General features: G+C 42.5%; 1 protein-coding gene across 11 annotated transcripts in view; it reads left to right on the top strand.

The window, feature by feature from the left end:
• Nucleotides 1-22,496, top strand: part of PTPRT (protein tyrosine phosphatase receptor type T) — a gene marked incomplete at both ends in the record, with an annotated part of 916,214 nt that overhangs the window by 799,599 nt on the left and 94,119 nt on the right. For 10 of the 11 annotated variants that reach the window (XM_084248169.1, XM_084248173.1, XM_084248175.1 and 7 more), the window contains one exon: nt 21,632-21,780. In XM_084248169.1, coding sequence (XP_084104295.1) covers nt 21,632-21,780 — 149 coding nt within the window. Of the gene's footprint in view, nt 1-21,622; nt 21,781-22,496 lie in introns of all 11 variants that reach the window. The other variant, XM_084248172.1, reaches the window with a different exon arrangement.

Here is a 22,496-nt window from a genome sequence, read left to right on the forward strand (position 1 = left end):
CACAAAAAAATGAGAATAATGTGGGTTTGGGCATCAGCCTGAGATCACAATTCTAGGTCTGCCTCCTATTGTTTTGACCCTGAACGATGATGGAGACAGGCTGAGCCTCAGTTTCTTCATCTGCAAAATGATAACATTTTTTCATACGCCTGTTGGCCATTTGTATTTCCTCTTGAGAGAAGTTTCTTTTTAGCTCCTCTGCCCATTTTTTGACTGGATTATTTTCTTTGTTTTTGTTTGGTCTCATCAGCTCTTTGCAGATTTTTGTGATCAGTCCTTTATCATTAGTGTTGGGTGCAAAAATGTTCTCCCAGTTGGTGGGGTTTCTCTTTGTTTTGGTTATTGTCTCTTTTGCTGTGCAGAAGCTCTTTAATTTGTTGTAGTCCCAGCTGTTTTTTTCCTTCACTTTCACTGCTTTGGGTGATGTGTCTGTAAAGATGCCTTTGAGGTGCATGTCATGTAGTGTTTCGCCTATATTTCCTTCTATGTATTTTATGGTTTCAGGTCTTCTGTCTAGTTCTTTAGTCCATTTTGAGTTGGGTTTTTTTGGAAACAACCCAAATGCCCAAAAATAGATGACTGCATCAAGAAGATGTGGTACATATACACCAAGGAATATTACTCAGCATTCAAAAAAGATAAACACATGCAATTTGCAGCAACATGGATGGAGCTGGAAGGGATCATGCTAAGCGAAATAAGCCAGAAAGAAAAAGAAAAATACCGGATGGTCTCACTCATAGCAGGAATCTAGAAAACCTAAATTAGGGACCAGGAAAAAGAATATAAGAAAGAAAAAATCAAAATCAACAAACTATGAACAGGAGACACACTGTGGGGTGGGGGCAGGGAAAGAAGGGATTGGGGTCAAAATAAGGGGGTTGCAATTGTATGGGGAATATAAAAATAAAATTTAAAAAATAATGAAAAAACAAAAAAAAATGATAACAGCCATGACTTTCCAGCACATTCATGAAGGGTAATGAGAGAGTGTATATGTGGAGTAGTCAACACAAAGTAGGTCTTTTATAAATAGCAGCTATTATTTCTCACTTTCTGAGTGGAAAGAAATGCTTCTTCAAGAGCCATTTTTGCCATTCTATAGTAAAACAGCACCCAGCAACTTCAATGTCTGCTTTTTAAAAGGATGCTATGAATTGGTGTATGTTCACAGGTTAATTTACCTGAAGGTGTGTGATGGTCACAGTAATTGTTCCAAACAGAAACATTTTTGTGTCGTAGTTCTTGAAAAGCACTAAGATGTTTACCAATGAGAGAAAGCACTTAGCTGCTCCACTTAGCCTTGGACAAATGCCTTATGAGTGTCACAGAGATGAAAATGGTGACTGGCCTTGGCCCCTGTTGCCAGACACCCTAGGGCTGTTGGGATTTCCATTTCCTTCCCAGCACTTCCCATCCAGCGCATTGAATTCTTACGCCAAAGTACAGATAAAACACTGGCTCCTATAGGAAGCATTCTGTGATTCTCTCCACCTGTGGAAATGGCCCTTTCTTCTGGACTCTCACTGCAGTTACTGTGCACCCTCAGCAGGAGCAAATCTGTCTTAAGGGTGTTTCTTGTTCTTTGGGGTGTTCCCCTTGTTGCCCCTGATAGGCACAAGGAAGCCCCTAGTAAATGCATGTGGATTTAATGAGAGAGCAAGATGAAACTAAAATATATAGCACCTGAAATTAACAGATTATCTGTTCTGAGAAAAGAATGGCAACAGTATTAAGGCAACTCCAGACCCTGTCACTTGCTTGTTTCTGTGGGTTTTTTGTTTTTTTAAAAGATTTATTTATTTATTTGTTTGTTTGTTTATTTATTTATTTATACATACAAGCACTGGGTACAGTCAGAAGCACGGGAGGGTGAGATAATTCACCAGAGCCAGAGTGGGGAACAGAACAGCCAGACTGATGAAATACACTGCTGACAGGAGCAGCGGGCATGGCAGGAGAGGTCTATGCACCATGTGGGACCCTCGCTAGCAGCCAGGGATCGAACTGGCGCTGCAGAGGCTGTGGGCAGCTTCGCAGCCCAGCACTCAACCACTGCGCCACCAGGGGAGGCCCTGTTTCTGTGGTTTTAAGGAAACTTTTGCTCCAATTCAGCATCTGTGACCTGGACAAGGCACTTTCCATTTTCTGAGTCTCAATTTTCTCATATGGAAAGTGGAATTTTAAAAAGCTGCAAATTCACAGAGCTGTTGCAAAGGTTCACTGAGATGTTTGGAAAATGCCCAGTACATAGTAGGCGCTCTGCCAAAGTGAGAAACTGCAAATGCCTCCTTTTCCCAAATGCAGACAGCTTTTCACATCCCAGCCTGTGGCCAATCAGATATTATTGCTTTGATACATGAAAAGAGGAATTTTAAATTATTATATCAAGAGATACTCAAAAAACATTTCATGTAATTCATCAACTACTTCAAAAAAAAGGAAGAAAAAGGAAGAAATCATTTAAAGATGATAAGTATCAATTACCAAAAAGTTGATTGCAAACATATTGGCAGGTGAAGATCTAAGGTATTACTACTGAAGGCAAGACAGAGATAGCCCCCAGACTGCTGCTATTTAGCCAAGAAGACTTTGGGGAGAATTCTGATTGCTGGACCCCACCCAAGTTTTGCTCAGTCCCTTTGAAAGTGTGACCTGTGAACCTGCATTTTAACACACGTCGCTGATTATTATTTTGCCTGCAGACATTGAGAATAATTTCTCTCCTGACATCCTCATGTCACCCTGTCACACCTGTCCCTTTTTTAGTGGCACACCTTTGTGCCTGTAATACTTTTTTCCTGGATGCCTGTCTACCTTCTGAGCCTGGAAAAGTCCAGTGGTTTCAAAAGGGGAAATTGTTATTCTCTTATTTAAGGGGCCCTCTCTAAACCCCACAAGCCATACCCATAGCACTGGGCATTCACCTTTCATTCATTTTCCCATCGGCTCATTCACGAGCTGCTCTTGGTATATTTGCACGTCTCTTTCCTTGTTGACAAGGACTGTGTATTATTCATTTTTCACTTCCCAGTGACTAGCTAGGAGTCCAGAACAAATCAAGCTTCATAAGATTGTGTTGATAGCATGAATGAATACAAATAGGTGGGTGTATGGATGAGGTTAATCCCCCCATTTTGTTTTATCTCCCACTGAGTTGTATTATTCTATTTTCTAGAAGTTAGTATCCATTTTCAATTATTTTGACATATGGTGATAGTGAGGCTTTCAGACCACCTATTTTGTAATTTTATATGGGTTTTAGGTTTAGAAATCTTGTGCTTGCATGTCAAATTATAAATGCATGAAATTAATAAATGCTGTTGCAACAAGCTAGGTATAAATGCATCGGGCCAGACCATATATACAGATAGATTTGGGTAGGGATTGCAGTTGAATGGATGCTTTATTGTTTACTCTATTGAATTAAAGTCTAAACACATCAGTCATGAATACCAAACAGAGCAAATCTGTAGGTCAGAGGCTTTGTCACTTTAATCAGGGAAAATTCAAATGAGTGTTTCCCATCCGAAGGTGGTAAAAGTTGTTTCTACTTGAGTTTTAAGCTAATATTTTCAGTTTTAATACCAACCAGGTATTGAGGATGCCTTGAAGCTTAGAAAAGTACACCTATGTATTTTTTTTTAATTGGGGCAACATTGATTTAGAACTCTGTATGTGATTTAGGGATATAGGTGCACACCTATTTAGATGCATGTTATAACACCATGCTCAACAAAACATCCATAGTCCTTCACCATAATCCACTGGGCCCCTTCTTTAATCCTCTTCTCCCACGCCCTGCCCTCTGGCAACCTCAATTCTGTGATCAGATGTAAGATTGTTTTGATTTAGCTTTGTCTGTTCCTTTGTTTTGTTTCTGTATACACCACATAGGAGTAATTTCTTCCAGTGTTTGTCTTTCTCCATCAGACTTATTTTCATAATCCCCTTACCATAATCCCCTGCAGTTTCATCCATGTTGTCACAAGTGGAAATATTTCATCTTTTTTATAGCTGAGTAGTATTCCCTTGTATGCATATACCACATCACCTTAATCCAGTCCTCTGTCATTGGGCACTTATGTTGTTTCCATAGCTTGGCCATTGTAAACAGTGCTGCAATGAACATAAGCGTGCACATACCCCTTCCAATTAGTGTTTTTGTATTTTTTGTATTTATTCTTGGGTAGATATCTAGAGTGAAATTGCTACAATGAGATAATACCTCACACAGTGAGAATAACCCTTACCCAAAAGACTGGAAACAAGTGTTAGTGAGGGTGTGGGGAAAGGGAACTTCCATGCACTGTGGGTGGGAATGTAGCCTAGTCCGGACTCTATGGAAAACAGTATGGGGCTTTCTCAAAATATTAAAAATAGAATTATCATACAATCCAGCAATTCCACTGCTTTCTGTGATTCTACGTGCTTCTACCCTGACCTTTGCAAGGAAGGTAAAAGAGAGCGTGCAGGTTTCCCTGCTAATATATGAGTGCCCTACTGAAATACAGTTGAAACGGGACATTTTCCCTGGAAGATGCTGTGAGTGCCGCTGAGATTCTCCTGCAAGGAGGCACCCTTCCCCGCATGCCAAGGTTGCTACTGGCAGAAAGATCTTGGCTTACAGCCCCCTTCTGCACTACTTGCCCTTCAGAACTGCCTCACCCAGTCATCCAGTAGGTAGTCAATGTAAGGGTGTAAAAGTGACCCCAACTTCAGAGCTTCCCTTGGTTGGCTTCAGCCATCACTATGACTGCATTACTGTTCGACTTCCCATCTGCCCACTCTTTTCCCATCTCTCCCCTTCTCTCCCCTCCCCTCCTACCACTTCCCTCCCCTCTCATCCACAGATATTGGCCCCAGAAGTTGTTCCTAATATATCTGCAGGTCAGTCCTTGTGTTGGAGGCTAATTCCCAGAAAGCCTAACCTGTGACACTCCAATTGGTTTGTCTTCAATTTGGCCACTGGAAGCAAGTAAATTTGGCTGTGTGGTTGCCCTTCCCTGAACATGCACCCTCATTGCCTGTGGACATTTTGTGTACCACCTACTTGGCATCACCACCTTGTTGCCCACTGATGATAAGTATGCTCCAAAAAAAATCTTTTATTGCGCAAATCTTCATCCATAGGCATTTACTTCTCATTTGTGCCTGTGCTGGGCATCAGGCTGTGGGCAGGTTCACACACAGCGCCTGCCTGGGGGAGCTCACAGTGCACCATAGAGGGGACTATAGTAAGATCCTTTTGCTGAACCAGCCAGAAGGGTGACCAGCAACAGAAGGGCCTGGCCACATACCCCTGAGTAATGTGTCTCCAGGATGGGGATGGGTTTGTTTCTGAAAGCGCTTGCCTTCAATCAGGCACAGCTCTGCAAGCATCCCCAAAGTAAGAGTGACTCTTACAGCTACGACTGTAGCAAAGATAGGATCCTGAGCTGCGCAAACTGGAAAATGTCTTTCTAAGTGTTTCTCCATAGTGCTTTTAATGGAAGGAAGTGCTTTAGTTAAGCTCGGTTGTGCTGCTGATGATGATAATGATTACATCTAGTTTGTATATACAGCTTTATCTCTTCCAAAGTGCTTTCCCACTTATTATCTAGTTGTCTGCTTGGGCCTGGAGGTACTTAGCGAGATATTATTAGATAGATGACTGTCCATGCAGGAGAGAGCCCTGGGCATTCTGGCTCCATGGTTGTAGTTAAGTCATTTAACTCCATCTCAACTTCAGTTTCTCATCTGTAAAATGGGGGTAATAATAACTATATTTTAGAACACCTGTGAAGTTTAAATGACATATCCTTTCATTCATAAGCACTTACTGAGGAATTCCTTTGGATAAGCACTGAGCAAGGTGTTTAGGAAGAATTGTTCTCTCTCAAGGAGCTCACAACTTAAAAGGCCAGAGGAACATGCTAACAAATAGTTATAAAATAATGCTATAAATACAGCATTGAATATATGACATAGGGAAGAACTTGCTGAAGATACCAAGGGCTAAAAGACCTAGTAGGGTCCCTGGTATAGAGGAGATGCAAGATGTTCCCCTAAAAAAAATGACACATTTGCCCACTTTTGTCCTTGAGCTCAAACATCTGGAAATACACACAGACACATTTTTAGAACCTGGTAGATGGTATGCAAGAACAAAACTTTTAGGGAAAAAAAGAGAAATGAAGTAGAGAGTTTAAAAGGGGGAGGGAGAATTTTTCAATCCCAAATCCACTAGCAGTCGTGAATTCTAAGCTTTCTGACTTGAGTTTCTCATCTGAAAAATGGGAACAGTACCACTCAATCCATGGGCCTATCTTAAGAAATTAATAAATAAAATATATGCCCTGTGCCAAGAGGATTTCATTACTCCATTCACTGAACAGCAAGGCTGTGCTAGAACACAGCAAAGGCTGGGCATGTCAGAGGAAGTTGGTGGGGGAGATAGAAGGCATCTCTACCCAAAGCAAATTAAATGAAAGAGGAATTTGTCAAGCAGAGTAAGAGGGACAATTGTGGGTGCTGGTGCTTCAGCTTTATGAATTTTCTTCTCTGAGCAATTGAATAGGACACACCCTTCTCCCTGATATCAATGAGATTAAAGTCAATTAATGACCCTGGCCAGAACTACAGGGATAAACAATGTCTTTTTGACATAAGTCTTTGTGCCAGTCACCAGAGAAAAGGGCTACGATTGAAGTTGAGAAGAATCCTTAGTTATTTTTTGAATATAGGGGCTGGGTGATTAGACCTGCGCTTGCCAAGCCCTACCTTAGATGAGACACAGTCCTCAGAATACAGAAGGGATCTGTTACTGTGCACATTCCCATTGGGAATGCTACTTCCTTCCTGGGAACAGGGTTCAGATGAGTTGGTGTATGTTTGAGATGGGCAGCCAGCTTGAAGGGGTGGCATTAACCCCCATCTATAAAGAAAGATAGAAAAGCTGACTTCATTGGTTTCTAGTGGTGCCAAGAGAGGTTCAAATTCCCCAGATAATACTGATCTGAAACCATGGTTCAAACCACCCAGTAGGGAGAGCTTGGGAATCCAGGGTCATGGAATAAAGGCATTTGAAAATTAGCACCAGGGTTTGGTCTGCCACTTAATCCAGAACTTCAGTGGAGAACTTGTTTCCATGGGCTGGTCATATAGATCTGACTTTGGTTATGATGATGGAGCCCATTTGGAGGGAAGAGTCTGTAGAAGACAATGTTATTTGATGGCATTATTTCCTGCCTTTAGCTCTTGGGGTACACACACTCCTTGCGCCAATCATAAGTGTGTTGAAGCCATTTAATGAATGGCAAAATGCCACAGATATGCCCTTAAATAACATTTAACTTCTCAGAACAATCACCCTTCATTGTGGGGTCAGATAAGGACCCCTCAGCCACGATACCTCTCCCAGAAACATCTGTTCATAAGCATTCACTTCATCAGTGAGACCTCAAGGAGCCAGACACTTCTGCTCCAAAGCCTCCTTTTCACCAGTATAGAAAGATATTGGCTGAGCTGCTTTCTGGGAGAATTTTTCATTCCAATAGCTTTGCGCCACCGTGCAGAACAGTCTAAGAGGGTGGGAATTAGTGGGTATATTACAACCACCCATGTTTTTAAGTGGAAGGATTGAAAGATTAGTGTGGTCCATCCTCTATTTTTACTGGGAGGCTTGATTTCTATAATGAGGGAAAAAATATGGTTTTATTCGTTATAAGTCAAATTGAGGCTCAAGACTAAAGAGCCTGTTTTGTTTTGGAAAACAGCACAGCAATGTTGCACTTTTTTTTACAAATCAAGAAAAGCAGAGTCTTTGCACTTTATTTTATTCTTCCTTCCCTGTGCCTTTTATGATTTGGATATCTACTGATGAGGAGAGAAATTCTGGTTAAAAAAAAAAAAAAGAAATCGAAGTTCAGATCTGGTTGGTCGGGGGCGGGGGGGTGTAGTACTCTTGCTTTCTCCAGCAAAACTACCACAGCAGTACGGGACCTGAGGTCTCTCCAGGAGAGACATGACTGACGCAGGTGAATGCATCCATCAGGTTGCTATGCAGGTGTCTGTAAGTCATTTAGGCTGGGGACAATTTGCTCAAGAATATTATGCTTCTACACTCTCATCCCCCACTTCTTAATGGCATTAAAAGGGCTTTTGCTTATTTCTGAAAGGTGAGAGAAATAATACCCAGAAGCAGTACTACAGTAAAAAGAACCACCTATAAAGAAAGATTGAAAGATGGCACTTGGGTTTAAATCCTGGACTTTGTCACTTCTTAACCTAACTTCTCAGAGCCTCTGTTTCCTCATCTGTCAATTGAGTTCAGTAACACCAAATTTGGAAGGTTGCTATGGGGATTTGCAGAATTGCATAAAGTGATACATAGTACTGGGCCTCCCCTGGGGGCGCAACGGTTGAGCGCTGGGCTGAGAAGCTGCCCGCAGCCTCTGCAGTGCCAGTTCGTTCCCCAGCCGCCGGCGAGGGTCCCACAAAAAAAAAATATATATAAATAAGTGATATAGTACATGTACAGCACCCAGTAAATGTCTGGAAAGTAGTAAGTGCTCAGTACATTGCAGGTATTATTATTGTTGTAATTTGTGTTTTATCATTATGTTTTGTTTTAATATGTCTGCTCGTGTTTTGCAGTTTACAAAGTACTTGCATAAAGATATCTCAGTAAATCTTTGAGTCTCTGCAAGGTATTGTTTTGACTATAAGGAAAGGAAGAAAGTTCAACAAACTGACCAGGAGCACAGACCATGTAAAGAAAGAAAGAAATCCATGGAATGGAGGGTGCCAATCACTGATGCTGTGTTCTTGTCCCGGGTTGGGAGGTGGGTGTGACAGTCACTCTGAAGGAGGCTTCTTTGCATGGTCACAGCGTTGCTAGGAACTACTCCCTGAGACCAGATGTAATAGGCAACAAGTAAGATCCAACGTTGGTTGTTGGTTATTCAAGGTTTTTAATTATTGCTCCATGTTTCAATAAGGAAAAAAAAAAAAAGTGTGGTCACCACGTCATTCTTGTAAATACACTCACTGCTAAAAATCAAACAGAAATAAGAGCATTCCATTTTTACAATTGTTTGGAATTTCATAATCTGCATTGGAGAAATAGACAAAGATTGAAGCCAGGATGGGGTTGTTGTTTAGTTTGTTTTGGTTTGGCTTGGTTGTTTATTTTTTTAAATAGGCCTCTTGAGTCCCACTTTTATCCCACTTTTAATTTTTCTAGAGTAAATTTTTGCCTCTTGACATTTCTTTTGTTTTGAATGTCTTATAAAAAGATTTGTGCCAGGGGGAGGATTTTATTCAAATTCAGCTACACCAGATATATAAAAATGAATGACATTATTTTAAAATGTGCCCAGATGATTATGGTAGTTAACATGACAACAGGTGTCTGGTCTCTTTTTCCTGCAGTTGGGGTTTGAAGACCTGCTCCCCCCACCCCCTTTCTTTATACTGGCATGTAAGATGCAGCTTGTTACTATCTCAAGAGATTTGTCTTGCTGGGTTTTGATTGGACTTGCGTTGAATCTGTAGATCAATTTGGTGAGAATTGACATCTTAGCAATATTGAGTTTCTGGCCCAGGAACATGGCATGCCTCCTCCTCTGTGGTCTTTGATTTCTCCCATCCTCTTTGTGTAGTTTGCAGCATGTGGTTCCACGTGTGTCTTGGTGGGTTTATGCTAGAATGTCTCATTTTTGTATGTGCCATTATAAAGGGCACTTTTTAAAGAAAGATTTATTTATGCATACAAGAGCTGGGGTGTAAGCCAGAGGCATGGGGGGGGGGGCGGTGAGAGGATTCACCAGAGACAGAGTGGGGAACAGAACAGGCAGATCTACTGAAATACACTGCTGAAGGGAACAGCGGGTGAACCAGGAGAGGTCTGCTGTGCCATGTGGGTTGCTACCTGGCCAGGGATTGAACTCATGCTGCAGTGGCTGCCGATAGCTTTATAGTGCTGAGACAACCCCTTGCGCCACCAGGGAGCCCCCAAATGGTACTTTTTTTTTAAGGAGCCTAGAACCAGGAGAATAGCACTTTCTATTTAACATTCTAGTTGTTCATTGTTAATACATAGAACTAAAACTGATTCTTGTTAATGAGAAAATAATAAATGTAGATAAACCCCCCCAAAAAAATAAAACCACCAGAGCAAAAAGGTCAGGTGAAGAAAAACAGGCTTCCGCTGCTCTCCAAAAGTAGAAAATTCCTATTTGGTAGGACTTAGTAGGTTATTTTTTTTGGGATCTGGGAATGCTCTATTTTTTTCCATATGAATTAATGATCATAGCATCTCCAGACCTAAAAAATAACCTATCAAATTGTACTAGACAGGGATGGTCTACTTTTGGAGAACAGGGGAAGCCTGAAGTCGCTTACTTCACACATACACAAAGGGCTATTGCCTATTCCCAACCTACTGCAGGTTGAGAATGTGGCAAAGTGCCAAGTACATGATCCAAATATTAGTTCCATCCATCTTGCCTTTTCACAGTATGTGTTGTCTGGAAGTCAGACTCTATTCCCTGAGTGGAAATTATGGACTGTAGAATTGTGTGACAGTTGAGATGTTAAAACTTGGTTTTAGGTGGACCTGACGATGAGTCTTGGCTCTGCCACATACTGGCTGTGGGGTCCTGAGCCAAGTTCTCACCCTCGCTGACCCTTGTCTTCCTACACTGTAAAGAGGCTGCTACAAGATAAGGCTTCAACTTGACTAGAGCAGGGGGCCTGGCACCCAGTAAGCATTCAGCAAGTACTAGCTACCCTTGTGATTGCTTTTGCTGCTGTAAAGTCACAGGAAGAAGATGCTCAAGGAACCTGAAGAGGAGCTTTCTAGCAGTGCTTGTCTAACATCAGGACAAGGTTGAATGTGAGGTAGGAGCCCCCTATCGCAAGGAAAAGTACTGCCCCCTCTCTGGGGTGCTGCAGGGAAGTCAGGCTTCCCCAAGATTGTCCCCTGTGTGAAGGTACTATCTCTTCCCTCTGGTGGCATTATAGGATGTGACAACAGTTCCCAGGTCTTCCCAGCCACCTAAGCTACTTGACCCATAGAAACAGAGAGTTTAAAGCAGTCATCAGAAATGGTGTCCCTGAAAAAACAAATGCAAACCAGACTTATCTTTCCATCAGCTACAGTTTATGATTGCACATTAAATTCAATTGCTTTCTCCAGGAGGCTGGTGTTGAGACCCGTCATCTCTACCCCAATGCCATCCATTCTCGCTTTCCCCAGGAGTGCAGACAGACCAGCCGCCTTCCTAGTGTACACTAATTAATTTATCTCATGCTTGTGGTTTTACAGCGCTTAAGTGCTGGAGCATTTCTGTTTATTCTTCTCCCCGCAAATCACCTCACGTTGCATAAAGACCATGAATCTCCATTGCAAACGCCTTCTGTCTTAGGCTGGGGAACAGCCCGCCGACTGCCTGTTGTCTTGCTGGCACTGCCTCTTACAGCCAAAGTAACACATCCATTAATTTATCCTTAATGACATTTTGACATTCCAATCAGTTCATCAGATGTTCCTTATGCAAGACTTCTCCCGCACGGCCAGGCTAGGGTGCCAGGCCACTCTTGATGCATAATGCATGAGGCCAGTGCATGCTCAGTGCTCTCTGACAGACAGACACATCTGCTATTTGCAGACTGTGAGATTCTAACAGCCCTGACTTTCCCAGTGATACACACTGATGACTTCAGAGACATCTTTTTCCTTTGAGCTTGCTGTGCTTGGAGGAGCTGGTGAGTGCTTGGAGAGACTAGATGTCCTGGTTCAGAAATATACGCACAGTGGTGCTATTTGGGAGAAAGTAAAGGTATATCAAAATCCTGCATTACTCAAAGGATTTAGAGGAGTTTTCCTTCTACTAATTCTGGTGGAAGAAGGACCTATGGCAAAGCTAACATCTTGAATGTCATTATCCTGCTGCTACTGCTACTTAAAAATAATGATCGCAAAGACATCCTGATAACAATAATGGATATCAAAGAAGAAAGGAAAATTATCCTTAATACCTTCAATCTCATGCATCAGCATAGATCTGCTTTCTCATAGTGGTAATCACAGTGTAGACCGTTTTATTTTCTAGGTTTTTTTTTCCCAACTTAATGTAACCCAGTTAGCATTTTTTCTGTGTTGTTACACAGTTTTCATTTTTAATGGCACTCCATCATTTTAATAGCTGCATAATATTCCATCCAGGGCATGCACCATAATTTACTGAACTGGTCCCCTATTGTTAGACATTTACGAGGCTGTAACGAATTATTTGCTACAGCACAGGCTGAGGGTGAGAGCAGGGCTCTGCAGCCTGAAGAACCAGAAACAGTTCTAGTTGACATTTGGCAATGTCTGCAGACATTTTTGATTGTCGAGTCTGGAAGCAGGGGAATTGTCAAGTCTGGAATCTGTTGGGTAAGACCAAGGATGCTGCTAAACATCCTGCAATACTCAAGATAGCCCCCACAACAAAAAAATTATCCCACCCAAAATGTCAGTAGTGCAGGTTGAGAACCCCTGAAATGTACAGAGCTGTGTTTTGTAGCATTAGCTATATCGTGTAGGTATGTTTCCTTTTTCATTATTATTTTATTTGGATAAGTCCCAGAAAAGTGGGAATTCTGGATTAAAGGGTATAATATGCCCTTTAGCCATTTTAGGAGGAGTTAGGGATGTAGTAATAAGGCATGAGGTGACTGATGGGGAAAAGAGAGCAGGATGACCTCCAAAGAGCACTGGAAGAAGCAGCATTCAGCTCAGCCACTGCTCTGAGGACAAGGCCCCTGTAGGGGGAGGCATACTCCTGGAGGGGCTGCCTAGACAGGTGGTGAGTTGGACAATCCAGAGTTAGGTGTCCATTTGCTATGGCTTTGCAAAGGGCCTCCTGGCTACAATGGGAAAAATGACTTGTAGATCCAGTGGCCATTCCAGTCCAGAGAATCCAAGATTCTATAACCTGTAATGACCTGAAATTTAGGGTCGAGTCAAAACTGGGAGAAAACATGTTGCCTGAGCTTATGGGTTGGTTTGTGATCATATGACCAAGGTGTGGATGGAGCTAGGGGGCTCAGGAGAAAAGATACTTTATTTCATTTCCCCAGATTGTTCATCTTGAGAGCAGATTCAACACAAAGTTAAATAAAAATTATAGCCAGGAAAAAGGCATGCAGATTGCTGGGGTGAGAGGGGGGACAGAAAGCCTACATTTGCTGAGTCTGTTAGATAAAAGACCATGCTAGGGAATTAACATTTATTATTTTTATTTCATGGTCATTATACTCACTTTCTAGTGCTACTATAATAAAGTACCACAAACTAGTTGCTTAAAATAACCAAGTTTATTTTCTTTTTTTTTATTTAAATAATAAATTTTATTTTTATATTCCCCCATACAACTGCACATGCCCCATTCTGACCCCAATCTCTCCCCTCCCGGCCCCCACCCCCCAAAAAGTGTCTCTGGTTCATAGTTTTGTGTTGATTTTGATGTTCACTTTCTTATAGTTATTCATTTTCCTGGTCCCTTATTTAAGTTTTCTAGATTCCTGCTATGAGTGAGACCATCCGGTATTTTTCTTTTTCTTTCTGGCTTATTTCGCTGAGCATGATCCCTTCCAGCGCCATCCATGTTGCTGCAAATTGCATGTGTTTATCTTTTTTGAATGCTGAGTAATATTCCATGGTATATATGTACCACATCTTCTTGATCCATGTTCTGAGAGTAAAAGTATCCACAGAACCGTGCTCCCTCTGGGTGGAATCCTTTCTTGCTTCTTCCTCACTTCCGTTGGTGCCGTCAATCCATAGTGCTCCTTGGCTGGCAGTGCCTAGTCCAATCTCTGCCTCTGATCTTGCATGAATCTCTGTCCAAATTTCCCTCCTCTCATAAGGACACCAGCCTTGCTGTATTAGTGCCTCATCATAACTAATTGTATCTGTAAAGACCCTTTCCAAATAAGATCACCTTCAGGTACAAGAGGTGAGGACTTCAACAAGTCTTTTGGGAGGACATGATTCAAACAACTACAACCATTTTAAAAGCATCAGTTCTTGCTATGGTTCTTAGATGCTGACTCTCCTGCGCCCATAGCAAAATCCATACCCAGTGAGGAGAAAGTCCCCCGTAACTCTGTGAGCTGTTTTGAGATCTAGGACTGGCACCCAGTCTCCAACCTCCTAATCCTCCACTTCCACTGATAAAAGCAATAGAAACACTTCACTAATTCAAACCAGCCGAAGACAGGGTTCTCAACATCAGGGTCCTCAAACTGTGGCATGTATTATAATTGCCTTGAGGTCTTATTAATCACCTGAAGTTTCTGATTCAGTAGGTCAGAGGTTGAGTAAGATAAATTGCATTGCTAATGGATTCCCAGGTGAAATTGATGCCGCCGGTCCAAGACTACCCTGGGAGAACCGGTGTTCTACATGGATGGTGCTCAAGCTTGGTGGCACATTATCATCACTTCAAGGACGTTGAAAAACCCAGATACCCAGACCAATTAAATTAGAATCTCATCAGTGATGTTTAAAGTGCCCCCAAATGATTTGTACAGTCAGGGTTGAGACGCTTGGCTCTAGAATACATCAAAGAATGTTTTTAGAGAAAAACCATCCTGCAGGGCATCTGCTTTAGAGGATTTATATTTAATAAATAATGAGGCCATTTAAATCAACATGGCTGTTTCCTGTATTTAGAAGATTGTTATACCAGAGAGTATTTATTGAGTGCTGACTGTGTACCACGAGCTGGGAAAAATGCTTTGCTTACCACTTCCCATTCAGTCTTTACAACCACCATCCAGGAGAACGTGCCTGTTACCTGCCTTCTGCAGACAGGAGGAAACTGACATGCAGAGGATGAGTAACTTGCAAGAGCTCTCACAGTTAGTCAGAGATGGAGCCAGGTTTTGATGCCAGGTTGTCTGGCACCAATGCTTGTGTGTTAACTGTTACACCAACCTGCCTCCTGATAGAAGAGAAAGCAGTGTACTCTCCTTTAAATGCTGTACATACTCATCTCTTCATTTACACAGTTGGCTCTGAGGTGCTGGAATCCAATCTTTGCATCACTTATAGTAATTCGCAGTCAGTGGAGTTTGGATTAATGAGTTTTTGTTGCATTCATAGGGGTTAGAGTCATGTGAACCATGGACTGAATTTGCACTTCTAATTTCATCCCAAAAATAGAAGTGAAGGAACATTGAGAGTAGCATCCTGAGCTGGCAGGCAGAAAGCAGGCCTTGGGTCCTGTGGTCCCACTGATGTGCCGGGTGACTTGGCTAAGCTCCCCTCTGTCCAGACTTCAGTTTCTTTATAAAATGAGTGGATGGGGCACTTCCCTTCCAATTCTGATGTGTTTCTTTAATTAGAGATCCACTAAGTCGGCAGAGAAGCACCCTGATGTCACCGTGTTAAAATGCTAGATTTTAAAATAGGAGTAGAGTCTCGGATGTTTTCTTTGTCCTCCGCTCAGGGAGAGGCTGAGACCACTCTCCAGCTCCAGGGCTTCGGTCTTCTGGTTCCCTGGACATCTGTCCAGAGATGCCCATGGAGGAGGGGCCAGGAAGGCTGTGGGGAAGGGGAGTTTGCCTGGTCAGTGGTTCCCCAGGAAAGTGGACCTGGCTCTTCACATCCAAGGGAAAAACCTAGCTGAACTGCCAAGCCTCTTGTCTAATGTCTGTTACCTCCTCTTCCCAGCCCAGAACAGGTTCAAGGGTTTTGCAGAATCCAGATGCCAGAAGGGCCAACTGCCCCTTTCCTGGTCCTTTTCCAGACTCGAATTAAACTCCTCCAATGATGGGGAGCGCATTACTTCCAAAATCCCAAAGAAAGCAGGGTCACATCTGGTTTTCTAATACCTACTGTACAAATCGGTGCTCATTAAATGTTTTTTTCCCAACAAAGGAGTGCTTAAGAAAGAATAAACTACTTTGGGGAGGAGGCAAAGACTTCTAAGCATAGAGGGCATTTGAATTAGACCTTTGAAGGTGAAGAGAAGCTTGCCTGAAAGGAAAAAAATAGATAAGGAAATTCATGCACTAGGTACTTTCAGAAGAGACCCATGCAGCTCTACCTTGCTAGAAATTTCTTCCTTGTGTCAAGTCAACCCAGGTCTAATTCTGCCCCTTGGGGCCAGATGTCAGATGTGTGAAGAGAACATTCCTGAATATTCTCTCTCCATGAGAAATGTCCCTGTTTGTTTCAGAAACTCCTCCTGATAGTGTGATTTCAGAACCTTCCCAGCTCTGCAGTTCTGTCCCTTGAGCCATTCCACCTGCCACTGTCCTTTATAAAGAGTAGTGCTCAGAATAAATCACAGGGCTCGCAGTCCATCATGGGCACGTCCCCTGCCACCCACCCCCACTCAGCTAACAAGTCCAGGTCGAAGGACCTCGACGTGATCTGGTAGGAGAAAGCACGCCAGGAGCTGCGGCCACATCACATGGTCCCCACCTGTCAGAAGCAGTAAATGTCCTGTTGCTATGTTTAAAATGTTCTTCAGCCCCAGAAATGTCCCTGCAGAGAAACAGATAGTTATGCATGCTCTCTTTTCACCAGCTTCTGGTACCCCCTGCTGGTGAAACTGTGTGACCCAACCAGCAAGAATCTCAGAACAACTAGTGAAAAAATTCCAAAGTTGGGAAGTCCCTCCCAAGTTCCGGAGATGATAATGCTCTGAGGATTCCATGTGATTTGACCAGCCCAGGGGTCCTGGGGCTATTTTGTGGATTTCAAAGAGGCACTCTATAACTATGGATGCTCTTGTGAGCACCGAAGGGGAAAACTTCTGACTCCTGTCTGCATTCCAATCATTCTTCAAAGATCCCAAGGGTTTTGTGACAACCACAGGAAGGAAAGACAGTTGTTGAAAAGTATTCACTCATAAGTGCAAATATTCCCGGTCTCAGACTAATTTCATGCAGGTTTTTCTTCCTCTTTCTTTGTAGGATTCTTTTTTGAAGTGGTTCTAATTTGTGATCAGAATGGGATGACGATCTATGCTTCAAATTGTAGGCTTTTAAACGTGAGTTTGTACAACAAATTTATTGAGTACCGGCTATGTGCCAGACGCTTGGGAGGAAGCTGGAGTAGGTGCAAGAAGTCAAAAGCCTCTTGTCCCAAGAGGTTCTTGCTCTAGTGGGTGAGAGAGTTGAATCACTGCAATTCTGCTCAACAAGTGCTTAGCTGACATAGCAACGAGGCCTTCCTTGATCTCCTGACAGGGTTCAAACTAGTTATTAGCTCTCTTATCACCCCATGTGTTTCTCCTTCTTGGCTTTCATCACCAGTGTGATTTTATATTTATTTCTGTATTTATGGTTTAGTGCCTGTCTTTGCCATTAGCCACTATGTTCTGTGAAAGTCAAGATCATGTCTGGTGTTTGACACAATGGACTTCTTACATCTAGCAGAGGGTATATAGTGTCTCTGTGGGTGTTCATAAATATTTGTTTTGTGGGTTCATCAACCAAGAAGAGGATCTGTTTAGAGGGACAAGGGCAAGCCTCCAAGGAGACAGACATTTAAAGGCCACTGAGCCTTAAAGGGTGATAAGGAGATGCCCAGAGAAGAATAGAGACTCACTGAGGAAGAGAGGGCATTGAGGAGTGCTGTGGGGAGTAAAGTGAGGTAGTTGGTGTGTCCTGAATGGAGATGAATATGCAAGATAAGGCCGAGTTGAAGCCAAAGCATGAGTCTTGTATGTCCTGCTCATGGGCTGGGAATCTCCCTTTCTTAGGAAAAAGAGAGGGAGGGGAATCAGTTAACCCTATGGCTATGGGAATGAACATGATTTTTCCTGTATATATAAGAAGTTTCTTTAACACTTAAATTTTGAATTCTGATAGAAGGATCCCCCAACTATGGTTTGTGCTGTATTTCCTTCTACATTTACCCATTCGTTTGCACTTGGTAGTTGTATCTACCTGCTGCTGAAATGCCCATCTATACATTTCAAAATGGTTCTGTTAGGGTGAAAGGCTGTCCTGAAGGTAATTCCATACAGGCTTTGTGGACTCCACCCCCACCCCAGACCAAAGCCAAAGACACTGGGAACTCCAAATCCTATCACCACCCAAGGGAAGGTGGCTGGGACCTGAGGGTGGGGTGAAGCAGCCAGGTTGGTATAAAGCCAGACACGTGGGCTTTGGAGGGGTTCCCCCATTTTGGCTCTCCGCCAGCTCGCAGTGTCCGGCCAGCTCAGAGAGTGCTTTTTGGGTTTCCAGGTCGGCGGATCGGGTAGGACGCATTAAAGACTTTATTTCCCTATTTTCTCCCTGAGTTGTACATTTTCCTTATTTCCTTTTCCCTTGTCAATAAACCTTTTATTAACCTTTTGTGTGTGCCTGTAGTGGAGTATTCATAAGTCCCTTGTAAGCGCGCGGGTGAGGACCCACAGCCAGGCAACCCGTTCAATATCCGGGCTGCCCTATAACAGTTCTCCAGCAGCACCATCACGTGAACACAATTTCGAACATGAGCTAAATACTTGAGATGTCATATGTGTGAGTTTTGCATTCAGCTCGCTGTCCAAATTTAAAACACATTTTGGAAAGGCTCATTTTTTTCACTGCTTTATCCAGGGGTTCAGAACTATGCAAACACTTCTATAAAAGGCCATTTTTCCTAGACTCAGCAAGGCCTTTTCTGTGTTATTCTACCTTTGGAAAGCATTGATTTGTGTCTAAGACAACTCCTTCCATATTTTTTTGTCCTGAATAGAATGGGGCTCATTGGGAGTCCTGACCTAAGGAAATATCAAAGCTTCCAATATATACTCAATTACAGTTTTAAAGTTAACTCTTATCTCATTTCCTTTTATTTCCTGCTGGGGCGATGTGAGTGGAGCTTGGATAGAAGCAAAGGGTCTGCTGTATATCTTTTCAAATTTATGATTAAGAAGGTCACATATACATTTTTAAACATTCCTTTTTGATAATAAATGAAGACTGAAACTTCAAAATGTCATCGGTAGCAGAATTACTCATTTTTCTCTGGTTGGAGATCCCCCGGGCCCTGCCTGAGTGCCTGCCAGTGGTGCAAAAAGGCCCAGCTGATCTGATGCTTCATTTCTTGTTGTTTTTCTGTCTGCCTGGAATAGTTTCACTAGTGGATGAGTACGCCCAGGGCCAAAGCATTATAACCAAAAGATGCATTTCTATTCCTGAGTGCTCTTCTCTCCTAGGCCAGTGTGGGGGGAAGAAATAAAAAAGATATTCATATTGGTCTACATTTGTTTTAAAATAGTGGTCAAAATGAGGGAGATAAAAACTCTTCTTTGGTTGGTGCAGATTTCCCACATCCAGATTCACCCCCACTCTGCTCTCTCCTTACAGAGCAAAGTCTATATGGACTCCAGGCCTCTGGCTGCCAGTTGTGTTCAGTTTAAAAAGAGCCATCACAGGCAGGCAGAGGGAGAGAGAAGATGGTAGCGAGGCCATTTATGCTTCTGGTTTGCTCCCTGTGATGGGTCCCAGGACAGACTGGGTCCCTCAAGGGTGGGCCACTGCTTTCCTGCCTGGGGACTTCTTTCACCACTCTCTCCTTTTGGGCTCTGGTAGCTGCTTCCTCTTCCTGTCCCTCTGGACCCACAGGTAGTAAAGAGTTCTCCTGTCCCTGTGTTTTACCTTGGGTTGTCCTACATCTGTCACCCTGCTTAACAGTCCTAGTCTGCATAACCTTCCTTCAATTATCTTCATAAGAATGTGCCATCTTGGCATTCTTCTGCATTGTCTGTGCTTAGTTCAAAAGAGGACATACATACTACTAAGCTGGAATTGATCCCAGAAGAACGCCTCTAAAACACTTCTGAGTCTAGGTTTATCCTTTCACACCATTACCTCTCGAAATTGCCTATTTCATGATCAGGTGGGCTCAACATTGTAAACTCACTTTCTGCATGGCACTGAATTTGACTTTTCTCTGTGTTGAGATGGAAATGACCAAGAATGAGTAGGAACCCGAGTTCTGTGAAAATTGGAGAAACCTGGAAAAATTTTCCCTCAAAATATTTAATGTGTGACTTGTAACCATTTATGCCATAGAAATATAATAACTATATCTAGATGTATAAATGTTGGGGAATCTCAGAGGAACCATGTTGGTTTTTTAGCAACATTTCAAGAACTGGCATATACAAGAGGATTTACTCATTTTTAAAATTACTGACAAAAGACCTAAGTTAAAATATAGGGAGGTAGATTTCAAATCCTCACAAAGAAGAAATTTCTAACCCTCAATTCCCTCACTGGTGACGTATCAAAGTCTTGATATAATCCAGGGATTTCACAGTGGGGCTATTGGCAAGGGGATTCAGCCCTTGGAAGGCAATTGAACTTGTAGCAATTATATAAAAACAAGAATAACAGCTGCTATTTACTGAATATTCACTATGTACCAGGCACTGTGCTCCGTATGTTTCACACATTATCTCATTTCATCTCACAATCCTGTGAGGTTGGCCCTGTTATTTGCCATAATGCAAAATTTAAAGAATTTAAGGAACTTTCCCTGGGTCAAACAGCTAGCAAGTAGCCGATGCAGGGTATTAACCCAAGTCTGCCTGACCCCCAAAACTGATGGTTTTAACCTCCAGTGGATGGTGTCAGAATCTCCTGGGGAACTTGGTAGCCATGCAAAGATTCTGACTCTGTTTAAGTTTCATGAGCCTGAATGTCTCTGTGTTTTTTGCAACTCTCCAAATATTTCTAATTTACACTGGAGTTTGAGAACCACTGCTCTGTAATATAATTATTTTTGTTCTAATGCCCATCCTATTCTGAGTATTATTCCTGCAGTAGTAGCTACGCTTCAAGTTTCTCTTTCACTCTTCTCCTTTCAAGCTCACGAGACTAACCTCCACTGTTACACACTGCCCACCACCAGCCCCTACTTTGGTGGGTTATTTCATGAACTCTGTTCTGAGAAGGCAAGACTCTATTCTGAGTCGCATTCAGAGCTACTAAAACAGAGATCCATCTGCTCTCTTCTTCCCTTTGAAAGAGAGTGAGGGAAACATCCTTCAAGTGCTGTTGATTCCCATTGTAAACTCAAGTGAAGAACACGCCGCTGTTGCTGACAAGGCAGGATGAGTTTCGTATTTCTCAATAATTGGAGACAATTAGCCATTTTGGGGGGCTTATATTTATTCCAACTTGACTGAAGTACCTGCCTTGGCTCTATTCTTTTTTTATTTTTGTAATATTTTTAATATTTTATTTTATATAATTCCTACATCATTTTTCATTTTTATACAATGTATGCATTTTCATTTTGGTTATATTCCCCATACAATTCCCACCCCCCTTATTTTAGCCTTAATCCCTCCTCTCCTCCCTGCCCCCCACCCCCAGTGTGTCTCTGGTTTATAGTTGCTTGTTGATTTTGATTTTTTCTTTATTGTAATTAGTCTCTTTCCTGGTCCCTTATTAATCATTTCGGGGGGCTTATATTCTACCTTGGCTATGGAGTACCTGCCTTGACTCTATTTCTAAGAATTACCCTGGTTTGGGAACTGAGCATGGTGAGTGGTAAAGGACAGAAATCTGATCTTCCCGATGCTTTCCTGCAACTGGCACCATCTGACTGTGATTTTTTCTTCCCCTTGCACATGTCCCAAAGGAAGCTGGCCAAGAAACAAAAGGAGACGCAGAGTGGAGCCCAGAGAGAGATGGGACCTGTAGCCTCGGCCGACAAACCCATCACCAAGCTCAGTGCCAGTCGCAATGATGAAGGCTTCTCCTCTAGCTCGCAAGACGTTAACGGATTCAGTAAGTTGAGCCAACTAAGGGGAAGGGTCCAGCTTGCCCCTAGTACCTTGCTGTGGTACAACATACCTCCCAAGCCTGGTTAGTTCCAAACCATAGCCAATGTTCCACATGGTATTTAGTCAACAGCTCCCGAGTCTTCATGCAGAGTTAACACACATCATCCTAAGCTAATAAAAGTGGTGAAGATCTCTAGGTTAGTCCTTGTCCAAAGGAGAACCTCAAGACTGGTAACATCTAAAGCTACCTTGGTCATCAGACTCAAAGAGAGCTGTCTTTTATCCTCTTCTTCCTATATGTCAGTTTTTGCCCTGGATTTAACAGGAATGGTAGCTTCCTGTTCCAAATTAAGGAATGCAGGAAAACTAAAGGAATATGAACACATGAGCATGAAATTTTGTAAAAATCACTGATGTCTGATCAGTTTGGGATGATGCAATCTGTGAGAGGATGAAGAGAGATGGAAACCAATACCAGCTGACCACTTTTATCCTCGCATAGCTCTGTGAACTACTTAGTATTCTTGTTCCCATCTTATATATAAGACTCAGTGCTTTGCAGACCTTCGCAGAGTTCCGCAGCTAGTCCCTGATGGATCCATGATCTGAGGGTAACTCAGACCCATTATTCTTAAGCTCAAGAGTAACATATATCTGAATACACAACTTACCTACTAAGTCAAATTCTCCTGGCTGGAGGGGGTGGGAGGTGGTGAGAGG

This window comes from Talpa europaea (assembly GCF_964194135.1).
Source record: "Talpa europaea genome assembly, chromosome: 11".
Classification (NCBI taxonomy): domain Eukaryota; kingdom Metazoa; phylum Chordata; class Mammalia; order Eulipotyphla; family Talpidae; genus Talpa; species Talpa europaea.